The sequence below is a fragment of the Gorilla gorilla genome, chromosome 2, assembly GCF_029281585.2.
Source record: "Gorilla gorilla gorilla isolate KB3781 chromosome 2, NHGRI_mGorGor1-v2.1_pri, whole genome shotgun sequence".
In the NCBI taxonomy this organism is placed as follows: Eukaryota; Metazoa; Chordata; class Mammalia; order Primates; family Hominidae; genus Gorilla; species Gorilla gorilla.
This window is the reverse complement of record NC_086017.1, coordinates 81,079,733-81,096,903: the sequence shown is the minus strand read 5'-3', so window position 1 is coordinate 81,096,903 and position 17,171 is coordinate 81,079,733. Positions and strand designations below refer to the sequence as shown.

Sequence of the window (17,171 nt, the reverse complement as noted above, 5' to 3'; positions counted from 1 at the left end):
TGGGAGTGTTATTTTGGATTTAATCTATGTAAACTATATGCCCATGCCTTTGGATTAATGGACTTCACAAAGGTAGTGATTAAAGTTTACAGATGTGGGAAGCTACAAATACAAAAGGAAGCTTACATTTTTCTCTTTTTATTCATTCATATATATATATTCCCATTTTGTAATTCCTTAGCATCATGTCATTGTTCCCATAAAAATATACTGTATTTTCTGAAATGATACAATCTATGAAGCATTTCCCATTATGTAGATACCATGTCTTTAAATTATAGCAATTTCTTAAGATTTTAAGGCAAAATGAGCTCTTAGAAGTGTGATTAATAGCAGGGAATGAGGCTAATGCTGGGTCATCAGTGGCACTCCATTACAAAAAGGTTGGATTAATAAAAGCATTCATCTTTTTGACCAATAAAGCATTTGAATGATATGCTTATAGTTCTTATAGTAGTTACTTGCTACTAAATAAACTCTGAACTTGTATTGTGGAAAGGCGGCATGACTTAAGTGGCTGATGCACAAGTTTTTTGATGGTGTGAGAAAAGGCAGGCCTGGATGGGAGGCTCATTGTTGGAGCTACTGGTTTTTAGGGTGTCTTCTACAAGCGTAATACCCATGAACTAGGAGCCTCATTTGGTTTGGGGGCAAGTGTAAAGAATCTGGCTTCTTGGTTGATTATGTCTTTAGCAGTGTAAGTGTCCATGTAGCCCCTCAGTACGTGCTTTGTGAATTGCACTGTTAGGAATCCAGTGCTTAAGGGTCAAGATTATACCGTGGAGGTTCATGAGGGTCTCTTAAGTCTCCTGTAGCTCAGTTGCCCAATATATGAGCCTTGTACCACTCACAGATAGGTTGGGAGAGGATTTTTCGGTGGCTCATAAATCATTCACCAATTCTCATTACTGTGGTTCAATGTTGAAGCAATTCCATTTTCAATTCTTTTTTAATCCTTCTGATAAAGCCAAGGAGAAAGTCTCAATTTGGTACTAGTATCTTTAATCTGTCTCTACCAGTTGTAAGCTCATTATTTAACAAAGAAAGAACATGGTTCCACTCAGAGCCTCTGAGAAACAGCAGGTTCTAGCAGAATTTAATATCATTGGTTAGGTTTTATAACATGCATTATAAAAGTCTTTCTCACCTACAAAGGGTTACATACTGGTTTTCCATTTGAAGAAGTGATACAAAGCTTCCTCTGAAGGTAGATTTATTTATCAAAAGTGAATCATTTTTTAAAATAACAATATGGTAGATGTGGATGGAGATGGTGAAAATAATGAAGATAGAAGTAAAAGTGAATGCACGGGGCTTGGGAAACTAGCTCCGGTGTCCACTAAAGTGCCACAGCCTTTCTGAGATTCTCAGAATTTGTAAGATTTTCATTCTGGGGAGGAGTTGTGAAAAGAAAAATCAGTCCTTCCCAATCTTGAGTTAGCCCAAGGCCTCCTAAGAACTATTTTCTATTTTAAAAATAATTTGTTGAACAGCTTATATAAAAGCCTTCTTAATGTACTTTTTTAAAAATAAAACTTTTACAATTTGGGATTCATGGGGAATAAAATAAGTAAACTGGGTACATAGAAGTAAAACTAAATGTGGGCCCGGCATGGTGGCTTATACCTGTAATTCCAGCACTTTAGGAGGCCAAGGGGGGAAGATCACTTGAGGTCAGGAGTTGGAGACCAGCTTGGCCAACATGATGAAACCCTGTCTGTACTAAAAATACAAAAATTAGCCGGTTTTGGTGGTACACCCCTGTAATCCCAGCTACTCGGGAAGCTGAGACAGGGGAATCACTGGAACCAAGAGGAAGAGGTTGCAGTGAGCCAAGATTGCGCCACTGCACTCTGGCCAGGGCAACAGAGCAAGACTCCATCTCAAAAATAAAAATGGAAAAATAGAACTAAATGTGGGTTAGGGCAAGTTTAACACCACTGCTGGGGAAGAGGAAAGAAGACACATTATTTATCTTGCTCGTGATAAGGAATAGGTGAAACCATCTTCAAACAGAAAAGAGTTCCCCATTCAAGCAATGATTATATGCCCAGGTTTAGCCTAGCTTTCAAAACTCCAGGACTCAATTATGATTTCCCTTTGTGAAGGGAAATTGTTACAACTCTTTGGATTACCGTTTAGAATTGTCAACTATGTTTATAATCCTTTAGTAATATTCTGGTTCATCCAGGGTTCAGGAAAAGAAAATAAAAACTGAAGCTCAGGAGAACTGGACAAGAGCTGAAGTGCAGAGAGTGAATCATCAGCATTTTCTCCTGGAGACAGGACAGTGAGGATACCAGGACACAGCCCTCCACTTTGACTTTTTCATTTTATTTTTCTCTTAGGTTTTCACTGGGGTGTTGGTTATAGAAGCCCCTTCACTTTTCTCTACCTCCTAGTCATCCATAGGGTAGTGAGCACGGAATCTGAGAACGTTCTGTTCTCAAAACATTAGAGGAAGAGTCTCTCTGTTAGTTGTTCCAGCAGTCGGACTTGCATCATCAATCAGTTGAGCAAGTCTGATTTTCTTTCTCAAGGGCAGTAGAACAGCTCCAGCCCTAGCTTTTAAGGGAAGTTCTTGATGTCCCTCCCTGCATGTCCATCAGGTGTTAACAGGTCCTTGAGCCTGAAAAATGGCCTCCTACCAGGGCACTGAATGCTCAGTGAAAATTTTCTTCCCCTGACATTGTCGAGGCCTCAGGGACTATGTTGATTTGGGGAAAGATGATGGTTGGCAGACAGGGACTTAGGGAACAAACCACAGAGCAACAAAACAAAAACATGAAAGACAACACACTAGTTACTTTGTGACTTCAGGTTTGCAGAACAAAGATTAGATAATTCAAGCAAGGCCTGGAAACAAGAGCAGCTAGAGAAGGTTGAGGAGTTTATTCACAGTGGAACTCCGGAGGGGGATATCTGTTGTGGGGGTTGGGGTAGACCAACACAATTTTTGTTACTTTCTTTTTAGACAGAGTGGAAAATTCCAATAACCTGATTGTTAATCATGTAATTGCCAGAATCCACTTAGGTGTATCTTTATTTTTTTAATATCCTTCTCTCATTTCCATATTTTGCTTTGGATATCCAGCAGACAGTGTTTTGCTGCACTTTGCACTGACATCACGCAGAATTTAAAAAAATTAGCTAACTGATTATAAGTGTAAGATATAGATAAATTACCAAACTGTTTTTCAGTATATTTTGCTTATTAAATTTTAAGTAATGGAAGGAGGTTTTTCACATGTATCAAAATTAAATTAATGGTGTTAAAGTATCTGTAAAATAGATTGAAACTAATGTTTTAATTGCAGATTGTGTTTCTAAATATAGTATCTCTGATAAGGCATGATAACTTTCTTATAACACACAGTAAGCTGCTTTATGTGGTAGTACACATCAGGGAAATTTTTAGAGATTAAACATTTCTTCTTAACACTTTTGTTAGGGACACACCGAACTTATTGTTCATTCTGGGCTTTGAAGAGCTAAGATTTTATTGATAAGCTGACAGAATGAACCCCTGAGTGGTTACATGGGACATCAACTGATTATTTTATTGGTTGATATTTTTTAAGGAAAACATCATAAACTGATATAGTTGGATTTTTGCAGAGTAGTTGAGAATGCTCTGCATCTGTTTGTGGGCCCACTGGGCTTAAAGGTATCTTAGAATAGAAGCTTGATATGGGGAGACTGGAGCATTAAGGTTTTCCTTCTGGATGAAACATTAAAGATTCGAATCTGTGTTTGACCCATATATTTCATTGATAAAAGAAGATGAGCCCAAGAAATGAATGCAGAGTTACTGAAGCATGAAAACATTATAGTGTTTTAAAGCTGTTTTCAAATCCAACCTTTAGTAGTTTAAACCATGTGGATGCTTTATTTTTATCTGCAAGCCAGGAAATAAAAGGGTATTGACTGAGGTCTCTTGGTCTTATTTTGGGGTGACTGACCTCTTTTTCTTAGAGGGGCCTGTTTTTTGTTTTTTAATTTCTAAGTAATGTCACCAGTAAAGAGTTAAGCGGATCTGACTGGCTTCACTCTGGCTTATATGATGATGAGTAATGTGATGTTGGTAACAGCAAATTGTTGTTTATAAGCAAACATGGCATTGTGCAAACAAGCAGGCTTGGTCTCCAACCGGTTTGATTTCATGGTGGTCAGCAGCTGATCTATGTAACATACAACCTTTCTGCCTCTCTAAATGTCAGAAGAATGACTGTTTGTTTATCTTGCCTTCTTCCCAGCTGTTTACTCTGTAATGCATTTACCTCGACCTTGATTCTCAAAGAGTGGCCTCTTTCTCCTCCCCAGTTCTGTTTACGTTAGCCCTGCCCCTGGTGTCACCTATGAAATCTGTTGATTATTCCACCTGGTTAATGTTAAATTGCTCTTGTAAGATGATGTGTTTGTTCATAAACACAAATGCTGGGCCCCTTGTTTACTGTACCCATGGCAGCAATCGTTATTAAACAGATATTGCTTTGTTTGCGGGTGTGAGCAGCAGTTTATCCTGCAAGGTCTGTTTAACACACACACACACACACACACACACACTTAAATGCTAGAATTTTGATAAAGAAAGAAAAAGGGGAACTTGTCCCTGGAATGTGGTTGAAACAGACTTAGGTTTGCTTTTCTTATCTTTTGCTTGGATGAAGGGGCTGGTGAGATTAGCAAGTTGTTTGGTTTTTCTAAGAGATTTCCTTAGTGTAATGATATCTATGCAGTTGTTTGCTTTTTTCTGAAGGCAGAGAGCTCTCCTGAAAGGCTACTAGCTCAGTAATAGAGCATCAGATGGCTGGAAATTTCTTTGTGGAACAAACAAGGACTTAGAAGGTGTAGGAGAAAAAGTCTAGTACTATGAACGAGGCAGTCACCCTTGAAAGGTACAATCCTTGGATTTTGTGTTACTGTGTCTATCTTGCGTGTTGTCCTGTAGGCTTGATATGATCCTGTTGGATGCATGTACTCTTTGTCAAGTTTGAGAAGGGAGGATTAACTTTTACTTTGATGTGTTCTGAATAAATCCCCCCTGCCATAAATGAAGATATTTTAACTGGGAAAAAACTACACAGTTAATATGCATAATGTGTTTTTAAAAGCCAGTGTTTTTACTTTTACCTGTGGTTCTTACCTGTCCATTTTAAAGTGAGTTTATGCTTTGTATCATTTCTAGTTAAGTAAAGCAAGCATGTGGCTCTTTATCTAGTTTGGTGTGTGCACATGACGCTTGTCCCTTGGACACTGGGAGCCACCTTAGATAAGACCTGAACATTAGCCTGGCCTTTGTCATGTTTTGCAAACAGCAGAGAAAACTCTCAGCTCGCATCATATCATCATTTTTTTTTTAAGTTATTGTTTGTTGCTGTTTCTGAATTTGCCTTGTGTTTCAATATGAGGCATGCTCTCCTAGCATTTGCTGTAAATTACAAAGATACAACACCGACCAGGGTGAGGGTGGAGGCTGGAGGGTCATGACCTGCAGAGGCAAATGGTGGTCTTTTATATCAGAGAAGCCTTGCTCATCTGTCTGTGAGAGCAAGTTTCAGGGGGGAAAATACATATATGTATATTGGAGTTTTTGAAGGATAAAATTAAATAATTGTTCCTTTTGCACAACGGAGAAATGCAAGCAACAGAATTCTGATGGCCCACATTCACTACATTACCATGATGCTGTGAACATATTGTTCACTTTGGCCACTAGAGCGGTGAGGGGCTTGAGCCAAAGCGGGAGATACGTCAAGTGTGTCATAGATCACGCCAGTCATTAATCGATGTTATGAACCTGGCCTCGTGTACATTAAATGATAGAAAATATAGAAATGAAAAAAAAAAAGACTTTTCTGAACTGGTTGTTGGTCACTTTATTCCACTGGGCTATTTGTGAGAATTCAGCTGTTTGAATGTTCAAATTATTAAAGTTCCGCGGGCTTTGTTAGTTCTCAAACTTAAAATCTATTTTGTTCTGTAGAAATGCATTTTAATTAAGCTCCCCAGAACACCTGGCCCCATCATGCCTGACCTTCAGAGGCTTCCTTGTGGCAAAGCAAACAGCCTAGCACTGGATTGGCAAAGCTCCTTTTCAGTCTCTATTTAATTATTTGAGCTCCTCAGGATTAATATGCGAGGGAGTGGGTATGCATTCTGCTCTGTACTTGTTTCCTAGAGCGGCTTCTTTCTAACTTCCCTCATTTGCCCACAGTTGCTATGATTACGGCACTTAAACTCTTGTCTATTAGGAAATAAGCGAACCAAGACCCACCAGAGCTGAAAAGCTAAAAAATATAAATTTAGACATCTGTAATTTTTGGAGCGGGGTCAGCTTGTTATCTGTGCTCATTGGTGTCTTATAAAGATTACATTATCCAAGAAAGTTTGATGAAGACAGTTCTGAAGAATAAGACATTTACAGTTGCTCTGAACAACTTTACTGCCTTGGCATTGGAATGCAGAAATCCTTTTTTTCCTTGGAAATATGAAGTCTCCTGTCTTCACATTGAAAGCCTAGTGAAGAAGGGGGAAGCCTGTGCTTTTGTTAGGAACATTATTTTATGACCACCCTATCCCGCCAACTCTATTCTGAGTCATGAATTACAGGGAAAATTAAACATCCCATTGTCTACCTTCTCTAGCCCATCTGAATTGTCCATATATATATTCAGTGTTTCCAATGGGTTTTTGTAGGAAATTTCATTGGTTGATTATCTTTCAATGTTTAATGAGATCATCCTACTTCTCTTAAGACCTAACAGATTTAATTAATGGCTTGTTACTTTAGGAGTTTCAGAACACCAAAACAGTTAAAGAAGTGCACAGGAAATAGAGTATTTTTAAAGTTGGAATATAAAAGTTGGAGGCCAGCACAAGCCCTTGATCTCATTTGATCAAGAGGTTGGCCTTGGAATTTTCTGTCATTTAATCATTTAGTCAAACATTTAGTAATTATGTGTTAAATTCTTGTTATGTGCAAGGCATACCTGAAAGTTAAACTTGAGATAAAAGATGTATTTATTTATTATTCTTATTAAAGAAATGGAGCTGGGAAAGTGGACAAGCGAACTATTTTAATCTGAATGCTTCTTCCATTTAATTGATAAATATAAACTATTCCTGGTTTAATTGATAAATACAAGTTAGTTTCTATTTCTTTTCTTCCTCTTTTGAAGGCAAGAAAGCTGCCGTATTACATTATTGAGAATAAGCATGGGTTTTCTAAGTTTTTGCCAATTTAGTGTTCCTTGCTTGCGTTGGTCATCATAGCTATAGATGATCCCCACTGGCCATGTCAGATGCATTCAAATGCATCTTGCCTTTGCTTACATGTACCAAGCCCTGCACCTCCTGCGTTCCAGAGGGCAGGACAGGTCAGTGGCGCCGTTTGGACACAGATGCTGTGTTCTCTAGGAGGGGTGCCCCTACAGCTGGTTTGTTTCTCCTCCCCGGGGAGGCCCGACTCCTCACGTCCATGGGTTCTTAGCCTCTACTCACCTGAGACCTGGAATGATTCCAGTTTTACCCTGATCTCCTGTATGGCTAAATGAGTGGCCACATTTGTTTTGGTTTTGTTTTTTTTGAAAACATGCTTTTGACAATTTCATTGCTCCTGAACTTTTTTTCCAGAGGGGCTAAATGAAATTCCGGATTTTTAAAGATACATGTAGATAGACATCTATGGTGCATGATAAAGTTGATAATACATAAATCATTTTTAACAACAGGTAATATGCATAATTTATCGTGTTACAGTACTATCTTTCTGATATTTATGATGGATAATGTTCAGTTTTGGCCCTCATATTACTGCTTTAAATTATACCACAAGAAAATTAATGAGAAAGTAGATTTATGGGTTTCATTTGTTTGTCAATTCGGAAATTAATTGGGTGTTAATTTTAGCCGTCCCTCATCAGACCAGGACTGTAGTATGTGTGCATTACTTTGCATTCATTGTAGCTTACCTCCCATTTACTGTGGGTCACTAGCTTTGCATACATTAAAATAGCCCTCCGGCTCATTCCCTTGATTACTTTTTGAACTGCCATGCATTAGAAAATTTACGCCTTTCTGTTATAATTATGAAAATGTGGTATTGGAAGACGGTGCCTTCATAACACAGTCAGCACACTGACTTTGCCTCCTAAACTTGGCTCTTGGGTAGTCTTTCCATGAAATGGGACCCGGGTCAGTAGGACAGTGGATAGACAAATGGTGGTGTCTGTAGGGTTCATTCATAATTTGTAGAAGTTATCTCAGGTGAGAAAACAATTGTCTGATCTAACTCTGTTTCTCTTGTTTTGTTCTTTCTCCTCCCGTCTACCCTTTTTGTTTTTTTCTTCAAGAGTAGCCCATCCAAGCCCATTTGTAGACAGTAACTCTACATCTTGGGGCTGCCATCTTTCTGTCTGCTTCCTTAACCACTAAGTCTCATTTGTCATCCCCTCCACCAGTCAGTGCCTCATCTCCTCAATGCCACCTGCTCCAGCAGCATCTCGCCAGGTGACGGGTGAGCAGTGTAAAAGCATGGCCCTCATGCTAGCAAATGTGATGTCTCCATTGTTGCAGTCCTCTACTGAGAGTCTGTGGCTTTCATCTGGGATTTCTATTGCTTCATTCGTTCTCTGTTGTGAAGAGAGTAACACCCACACGAGCATTAAAGAGTACAGAACTGGTTTAATATCCTAGGCCACCCTACCGTTTGCCTACTAGGGGAAAAAAGTCTGTGGAGCTGCACCCCACTGCTTAAAACTCCTTTGTTTGTCTTATGTTGCCTTGTAAACCCTTTGCACATTAAAAGGGAACCAGTTCGTTTGCTTGATGAGAACCAGAACTAAATGTATGCTTTATATCATAATATAGACAGGTTGGTCTTCTTTTTTCCTCAGTGGCATGAACACGATTATTGAAGGTTTTAAATCTTAATGGTGCAACATGAGTAATTTTAAAAGTACCTCTCTTAGAGCTAAAGCTAGTCTGAGTCTCATCCTTACTCTTTCTCAGTCTACTGACTGCATGGAGTTAACTGACAATAAAGTAAGAGGCATGTGTTCAATATTTCCAAAATAATGAAATGTACACAGTGAAATTCACATTCTCTTCCTTCCTTCCTTCCTTCCTTCCTTCCTTCCTTCCTTCCTTCCTTCCTTCCTTCCTCCTTCCTTTTCCATGAGCTTCTGTTATCTCTTCAGAATTGCATGCCATCTTCCTTTTTTCTCTGCACATGGATGAACAATGAGAAAGAGAATTTTTCTTTTCGGATGGGGGGTGGACTGTGTAATTACTCTAATAATTTTCCTAATAGTGATTTCACCATTAACTTCTCTTCTCCCCATAGAAATAGAAACATATTTTACAAAACTATGTTTAGTTTAATTTACACATCCTTTTATGAAGAGACCAAGTTCTTTAAGGGCATTTATTCTGCTTCATATAAATAATTGATCAGCCAAGTTAATTTACTTCTGCCTGACTTGGTCAACCTTAATTAACTGCCCTGGAATCAAGACTGAACTTTTTGTTAGCTTAAAATCTTTCACAAGCATGATAACAAGGGCTTTATTTTCCCTAAATTTTCAGCATCAACACTGTAACCAAGGAAATAATCATAATAATAAAGCACAGCTTTAATTTACTATAAATACATTGGCCTGGACATTATGAATTTTCCAGAATACTTCCAGAGAGCAGCTCTGTTGGCAACAACAATAAATAAGCATGCTAAACTCAGTCCTTGTCCTTTTCTACAAGTCCCTCCAGCACAAAAATCGAACCTTTGAAGTCAGTAGCTCTGTAATGTTTCCAAGCAAGATGAGAAGTGGATCATTTTGGCTTCTTTAGGCTTTTTGACATCTATGCAGTTGCAGCATTGACCTTTGTAGGGTTATATTAAATGGATCACGTGATTTAAACAGTCTCAGTTCATCTGGAGATGCCACACAGGAAGGCAGAGGAAGATTTGGTCTTGTTTCTGGAGGAAGGACTCGTTTGTGGGTATGGTGTGGCCATACCTTTGTATTCAGGCACTTTGTATGATTACACAGTGTTTCCTGCTGTCAGTATGTCATGGAGCAAGGCAGTTAGTTAGTTATAGGGTTAGTTATTCCCCCAGAGAGAAGCAGAGGTTATGCAAACCGGGTGCCTGAGACAAGCTTCCTCGAAGAAAAGAGGGTGCAACGTCCCATGATGGAGAAGACAGATTCCTCTCCTATGTATTGACTTGATTTCAGATGACTCTAATAGTGAAAAGTCAAAAGAAAAAGACAATTGTTTGCAAAATAGTGCAGATGCCTTATATCATTGTATTGTAATGCTTTTCTTTGTCCACCTGCCACTCTCATTGTTGTCTTTTCTGGAATTTCCTTAGTTTTCTTTTCATTAATTTCCTTATCCACTACCCAGCACAGGACTTTACAAACTGGAGATTCTTAATAATGGACAAGTTCATGTCTGAAACAGAATAGTTATGGCTACATCTATCCCTTAACCGATTGAGCTTTAGTTTTCTTATCTGTGAAATGGGGATAACATTTACCTGCCTTATCTCTCTCCTAGCGTTGTTACAAGTTTGAAAAGCACATCAGAGGGCTTTTGCAATTTGTGAAGTGTGATACAGATATAAAGGCTTATTAAATGACTTGGAACGTTTGATAGAAATATTGCTGGCCCAGACACTGTTAGAAATGTTCTTAGACATTGACACTCCTATTTTTTCACATGTGCTTTTCAAAAAGCTGTTTTCTCCTGATTGGTGTGGGAGATTATGGGAAATTTTAAATCTTCCAACCTACATACTACTGTTAGCACTTGACTAATTAAGGACATCCTCAGACCAAAATAATCCTTTATGCAATTTTGGTCCCAAAGCCTGCACTCTCACAAACCTGATTCACAAGCCAAGCTGCTTGGCTTGATGCCTGCAAAACTTGTACTGGAGGACTTGGCAGTCTGCTTTGGAACTGCATGGAGCAAAAACAGGGCCTTCTCATCAAATTGTGTATTGGAGACTGTTCTTACTCCACCCACCAGAATGGTGTCTCACCAAGGAAACAAAAGCAGGACCAATCTCTTAGACACCTGCTCTCAGGCCTGGGATCCCGATGGTCACATAGTCTGAAAGCAGCATTCTACCTGCAGTTCTCTTCCATCAGGACAGGATATTTGGCTAAATATTTATGCCTCATTCTTAGGGCAGGGATAGAGTTTATATATGTGCAATGTCGTTGTCTTTTGGGGATCAAGTCCCTGGTATGGGAAGGTATTCCCAGAAGGAAAAATATCCATATATATACATATTTTTAAATCTATATCTATAGATTTTTTCTTTATATATATTTGAGATATATCCTGATAATTAGATGGATTTCCTTGCTACCTACTCTAAGACAAATGCTCTCTTGCTTAAATACCTAACACTGTGCCTTTTCCTATAATTCTTTTTTATTCCCTCTCCCCTCCCCCTTTTTTTGAGACACAGCCTTGCTCTGTTGCATGCTCTCTGCTCACTGCAACCTCTGCCTCGTGGGTTCAAGCAGTTCTCCTGCCTCAGCCTCCCGAGTAGCTGGGATTACAGGCATGTGCCACCACGCCCGGCTAATTTTTTTGTATTTTTAGTAGAGAGCAGTTTCACCATGTTGGCCAGGCTGGTCTCGAACTCCTGACCTCAAGTGATCTGCCTGCCTTGGCCTCCCAAAGTGCTGGGATTACAGGCATGAGCCACTGCACCCGGCTCTTTTCCTTTAGTTCTGTACAAAGGGGCAAGTTTGTGGAAGAGAGACTGAAACGCCCAGGGAAAAGTACCTAGGTTTCACTAATTCATTTCTTTTTTGGTGATGAACAAGGCACTCATGTTGTCACAAATTATCTTGTTACCTGATTCTTATATCTTAGGGAAGATTTTGGTTATTTTTGATAGATGCTTTACTCTGTGGACAGTAAGAATATAACTGCAATTTCTAAAGGACTGTAATTATTAGAAAGTCTGATCTGAAGACATGAGAATGAAAAAATAATAATAGAAATCAAAAAATGAGAGTGAATCACCTGTTACTTCTGAGTTTGTTTCCCACCTGCTAGTGAAAAATGCCATTCTCAGTCCACTTTTGAATTGGATCAACTTAAAAAATATATATGTCTTTGGGTTTATGAAGAGTCTGTATCAAGTTGGATCATGCTATACAGTGAAAGGAAATGAAGAAACATGTGAATTTTTCTGCTTTTAATTTTTCCATTTGGTTTTTGTGCAAGTCTGCAGAAAACAGACTTCATCCAATTTCTAGCAAGAAAACAATGTCCTCTAAAGATACCCAAAGATTGAAATTTCCCTGTTGTCACATTTCATGTATGGGGCAGAAATCTGTAGCATTGGTTGTACATATGTCCTTCCACAATTGGAACACATTTGCGTAAAAATTTTCTACCCTTTAATCTGGGATTGGTATTTCACATTAAAGTCTTAATTATTCAGGCATTTCTCAGCTTTCATGTTTGAACTCTTCACTTCCTTTAATGATTGTTGCTTTTCCTTTTCCAAATTCTGGTCTGTGAACTTGGAGTGTGACCCTGCCGTTTTCATTGTTTTGCCCCCACTGAACCTCAACTTTAAAAATACACATTGTGGTAAAGGGCTTTGACTTAACTGAACTGCTTCAAATCCTGATTCCACCATTACTAGCTGTGACATGTAGTGGACAAACTAAATAACTTGTGGATCCTTAGTTTTCTCATCCGCAAACTGGGGGTAACAATCATCATCAGCACTAAATTGGAGAATATGTGTAAATCACCTGCATTAGGGCCTGCCTGACCCAACACTGGTGATCAGTAGATGGTAGCAGTTGGTATTAGCAAATGCTATCTGTCTTTTCTCATCTTTGAACATCTTTTCTGAGCCAAGTGCTGAATCGGCTCTCTGGGATAATGGTTTTGTGCCCAGAGAGTAATAAGAGTGAATGTGAAATGTCTTTACACCTAAGTGATATTTTCTCCCTTTTTTTTTTTTTTTTTTTTTTTTTTTGTGAGATGGAGTCTCGCTCTATATCTCAGGCTGGAATGCAGTGATGCGATCTCGGCTCACTGCAACCTCCGCCTCCCAGGTCCTGGTTCAAGCAGTTCTCCTGCCTTAGCCTCCTGAGTAGCTGGGATTACAGGTACATACCACCATGCCCAGCTAATTTTTGTATTTTTAGTAGAGGCAGGGTTTCACCATATTGGCCAGGCTGGTCTTGAACTCCTGACGTCGTGATCCACCCGCCTCGGCCTCCCAAAGTCCTGGGATTACAGGCGTGAGCCACCGCGCCTGGCCCAAAGTGATATTTTCTAGCTACTCATTTTGCACCCTATTTTTTTTTCTTTTGTTTTGAGACGGAGTCTCACCCTGTCACCTAGGCTGGAGTACAATGGCGTGATCTTGGCTCACTGCAACCTCCACCCCCTAGGTTCAAGCAATTCTCATGGCTCAGCTTCCCGAGTAGCTGGGATTAGAGGCACCTGTCACCATGACTGGCTAATTTTTTTTTTTCTTTTTTTGTACTGTTAGTAGAGACAAGGTTTCACCATGTTGGCCAGACTGGTCTCGAACTCCTGACCTTAAGTGTTCCACCTGCCTCATCCTCCTAAAGTGCTGGGATTACAGGCGTGAGCCACCGCCCCCAGGCCTATATATATTTTTTCTATTAGAATTTTAGTACCTTCGGCCAGGTGCCATGGCTCACAAGGCCTGTAATCCCAGCACTTCGGGAGGCCGAGACGGGTGCATCACCTGAGGTCACGAGTTCAAAACCAGCCTGGCCAATATGGTGAAACCCTGTCTCTACTAAAAATACAAAAATTAGCTGGGCCTGGTGGTGGGCACCTGTAATCCCAGCTACTTGGGAGGCTGAGGCAGGAGAATTGCTTGAGCCCAGGAGGTGGAGGCAGTGAGCAGAGATAGCACCACTGCACTTCATCCTCGGCGACAGAGCAAGGCTCTGTCTCAAAAAAAAAAAAAAAAAAAAAAAGTGTAATATCAACAAATAGTGCCTGCACATGTTAAAATTTAATGTTTATACCTAATATGCTCTATAGGATGACTTGCTGGTTTTTGAGCAAAGGAACCAGATAGAAGAAAAATTTAATCTTGGGCCTGGCGCAGTGGCTGCAATCCCAGTACTTTGGGAGGCCGAGGCGGGTGGATCACGAGGTCAGGAATTTGAGACCAGCCTAACCAACATGGTGAAACCCCTTTCTTTACTAAAAATACACAAAAAATTAGCCGGACATGGTGGCGTGCACCTGTAATCCTAGCTACTCGGAGGCTGAGGCAGGAGAATCTCTTGAACCCGGGAGGTGGAGGTTGCAGTGAGCCGAGATTGCGCCACTGCACTCCAGCCTGGGCGACTGAGCCGTGCTCCATCTCAAAAAAAAAGAAAAAAGAAAAATTTAATCTTGAATTCTAGGTTGACTTACAAATACTAGTTTTTCTAAGGGTAAAAAAGTAATATATTTAAAACAATACTACTGAAACTTGAATTGGGAGTGACAGTTTCAGACCCGAAACTAGGGGCATGGCCCACTAATGAGGGGATAAGTTGAGTGAAAGAAAATGACAACTGTTTACAGATTTTGGCAACATTTAAACCAAGGCCCTTCTCCTTATGCACAACAACTGTTTTAACAGCTGCTTTTTTTTTCTCCCCCCCACCCACCCCCCATCTTGGAAATCCTTGTATCAGGTTTTTGAGTCATGATGCAAGAATCTGGGACTGAGACAAAAAGTAACGGTTCAGCCATCCAGAATGGGTCGGGCGGCAGCAACCACTTACTAGAGTGCGGCGGTCTTCGGGAGGGGCGGTCCAACGGAGAGACGCCGGCCGTGGACATAGGGGCAGCTGACCTCGCCCACGCCCAGCAGCAGCAGCAACAGGTACTGGGCTTTGGATTCTTGGGAGGTGGAGGTGGTGGGTACGAATTTTACTGCTGAATTTTACACTTAATCACGATCTCGCGATCAGTGTTTTGTGTTCACCTGTCTGTCCATCTGTCTTTCTGTCTGTCAGTGGCATCTCATAAACCATCAGCCCTCTAGGAGTCCCAGCAGTTGGCTTAAGAGACTAATTTCAAGCCCTTGGGAGTTGGAAGTCCTGCAGGTCCCCGTGTGGGGAGCAGTTGCTGAGACGAAGATGAGTGGACCTGTGTGTCAGCCTAACCCTTCCCCATTTTGAATAAAATTATTCTTTGGAGAAATGGTTCCCACTGCTTTCATGCAAAAATAAAAATTAAACGACAAACAGGCTTAAGCCTGTGAAGAAGGAAATAAGAGCTAAGGAATAAAAGGGAGAAAAAGAGTAGATGAGTAAGGAGAATTGAAATAAATACATAGAAAGACAGGCGGAGATGGCGAGATAACAGCCAAAACATCTAGAACACGGGCATCACTGTAGCAAGCTGCTTCCCTCTACGTGTAGGATTTGGGGGTATAGAGTATTTACATATGTTCCCTGTATTCATGCAGCAGTGGGTTTGTGGCTAAGTCTTACTGCTTTAAATTAGCTCTTATTGGTGCCTCCCCAAAATGTACATAAGTTGGGATGTACTCATTCCTGTTAGTTATACTTTTTACAGGTATGGACCTGGGTACCTGTGAGTGACTGGTAAAATATTTCCGAATGGTACAGGCGACCCAAGAAATAGTGTTCTGTTGTCAAAGTGTTGATAAAAATTCAAATAAGTAAACAACATTTGCTTGAAGACTGGCTTTGGTTTTCCCGCCTTTCCTGATTCCTCGGAATCAGGAAATATTATTAGGCTTTGTTAATAATAATAGATGCTTTATGACCTGTTTTGTTCTTGATTTACTTATTCAAAACATAGTTATGGCGCCACTCAGAAACAGGTGAATTAAAAAGAATGAAGTATCTTTGGGCCTTTCTGAAAGCTGCAGGAATTCTTGTGGGGAGGAAGAAGATAGGGACAAAGTGCCCAAACCATTTTCTTGGAATCTGTGTCAGAGAAGCTAAGCTTGTTTGGGATGCAACTTGGAGACAAGCTCTAAAGCGTGTTTTATTTTCTCCTTGCGAAGAGTTTTTTAAGGAATAAGGAATGATTAGACTGTTAGCTCCTTACAAGGTGGTGGAACCAACATGAGCCTGTGGAACCTGTTGGGAGAAAGATGCAACAAAGCGAAAGAAAGGAAAAGTAACAGACCAGCAAAAGTCTTAATTCAGAGGACTTCCTGCAAGTGATTTGATCTTTCTTTCATTGGCAGCCCAAACCCATTTGTGCCTGCACCACGGGCTCACTTCAGCTGGAATTTGTGATGCTTGTTGTGTATAAACTTTGTGCATTTAAGTTAGTGCAGATGGCCAAATTCCAACCAGTGAGGTTGTTAGCAAAACCCAGCAGTAGATAGTAAAAGGGTCTCCGTGTATTTGTGCAAGTACATGTTCATGTGATGTTCTCAGCCATTTTATTCAGAACAAATAGTTAATGTTGTTGAATGCTATCTTCTGTGCCCTTACCAGACAAGTGTCAAGATTGCCCATTTCTTTATGAAGCACTTGAGCACTTGATATGGGGCTACTACTGACTGATGTGGTGATACTAAATAATTAATATTTAGAGTACATTAATTACATAAATGGGAAATTCTGATTTTTTTTGAGGAGCTAAAAATCATTCAGGATCTCAAAGTAGTAAGCCAGCCAAAAAACTTTACATATAAACCATCAAAACATGTGCACACACACATGCGCCCACACACACAGCAGTGATAACAAATTGGCTACATAGAATAAAATTATAAAAGCATATTTCACCAACATCTTCCTTAAAAAGTATCAGTTGCAAACGTATTTATCCACATCTTCCTTTGGCTGTGACCACTTTGGAAAATTTGTTGTTATGGGTTATTGATACAAAGGTCAAGAAATGTATTATGATTAGACTTTTATACTGTTTTTAAATGTTTTTATGACAGTTTTTTCTCCGTATGTCGTTGACACATTTTGGGAAGAAACAAAGCAGTGGGGTCTATCACTGTGGCTAAAACCCCCTGTATTGTGATTAGCAAAGCCTTTTGAAGTCTTTTAAAATATGACATTGACAGCTGTTCAACTCCCCTAAGTATATGATAAGGCTTTTAACAGGTTGTTGGGGAAAAGGGAAATCTGTAGATGAAATAAGAA

At 39.9% G+C, this 17,171-nt stretch overlaps 1 protein-coding gene across 22 annotated transcripts in view; it reads left to right on the top strand.

Moving 5' to 3' along the window:
* FOXP1 (forkhead box P1) overlaps window positions 1-17,171 on the top strand; it is a 630,459-nt gene that overhangs the window by 370,713 nt on the left and 242,575 nt on the right. For 20 of the 22 annotated variants that reach the window (XM_004035886.5, XM_019023994.4, XM_063703907.1 and 17 more), the window contains one exon: window positions 14,721-14,911. In XM_004035886.5, the coding sequence (XP_004035934.1) occupies window positions 14,732-14,911 (180 nt within the window). In that variant the 5' untranslated portion in view covers window positions 14,721-14,731. Of the gene's footprint in view, window positions 1-14,720; window positions 14,912-15,044; window positions 15,232-17,171 lie in introns of those variants that run through there. The other 2 variants (XM_055383404.2, XM_055383405.2) reach the window with 1 other exon arrangement.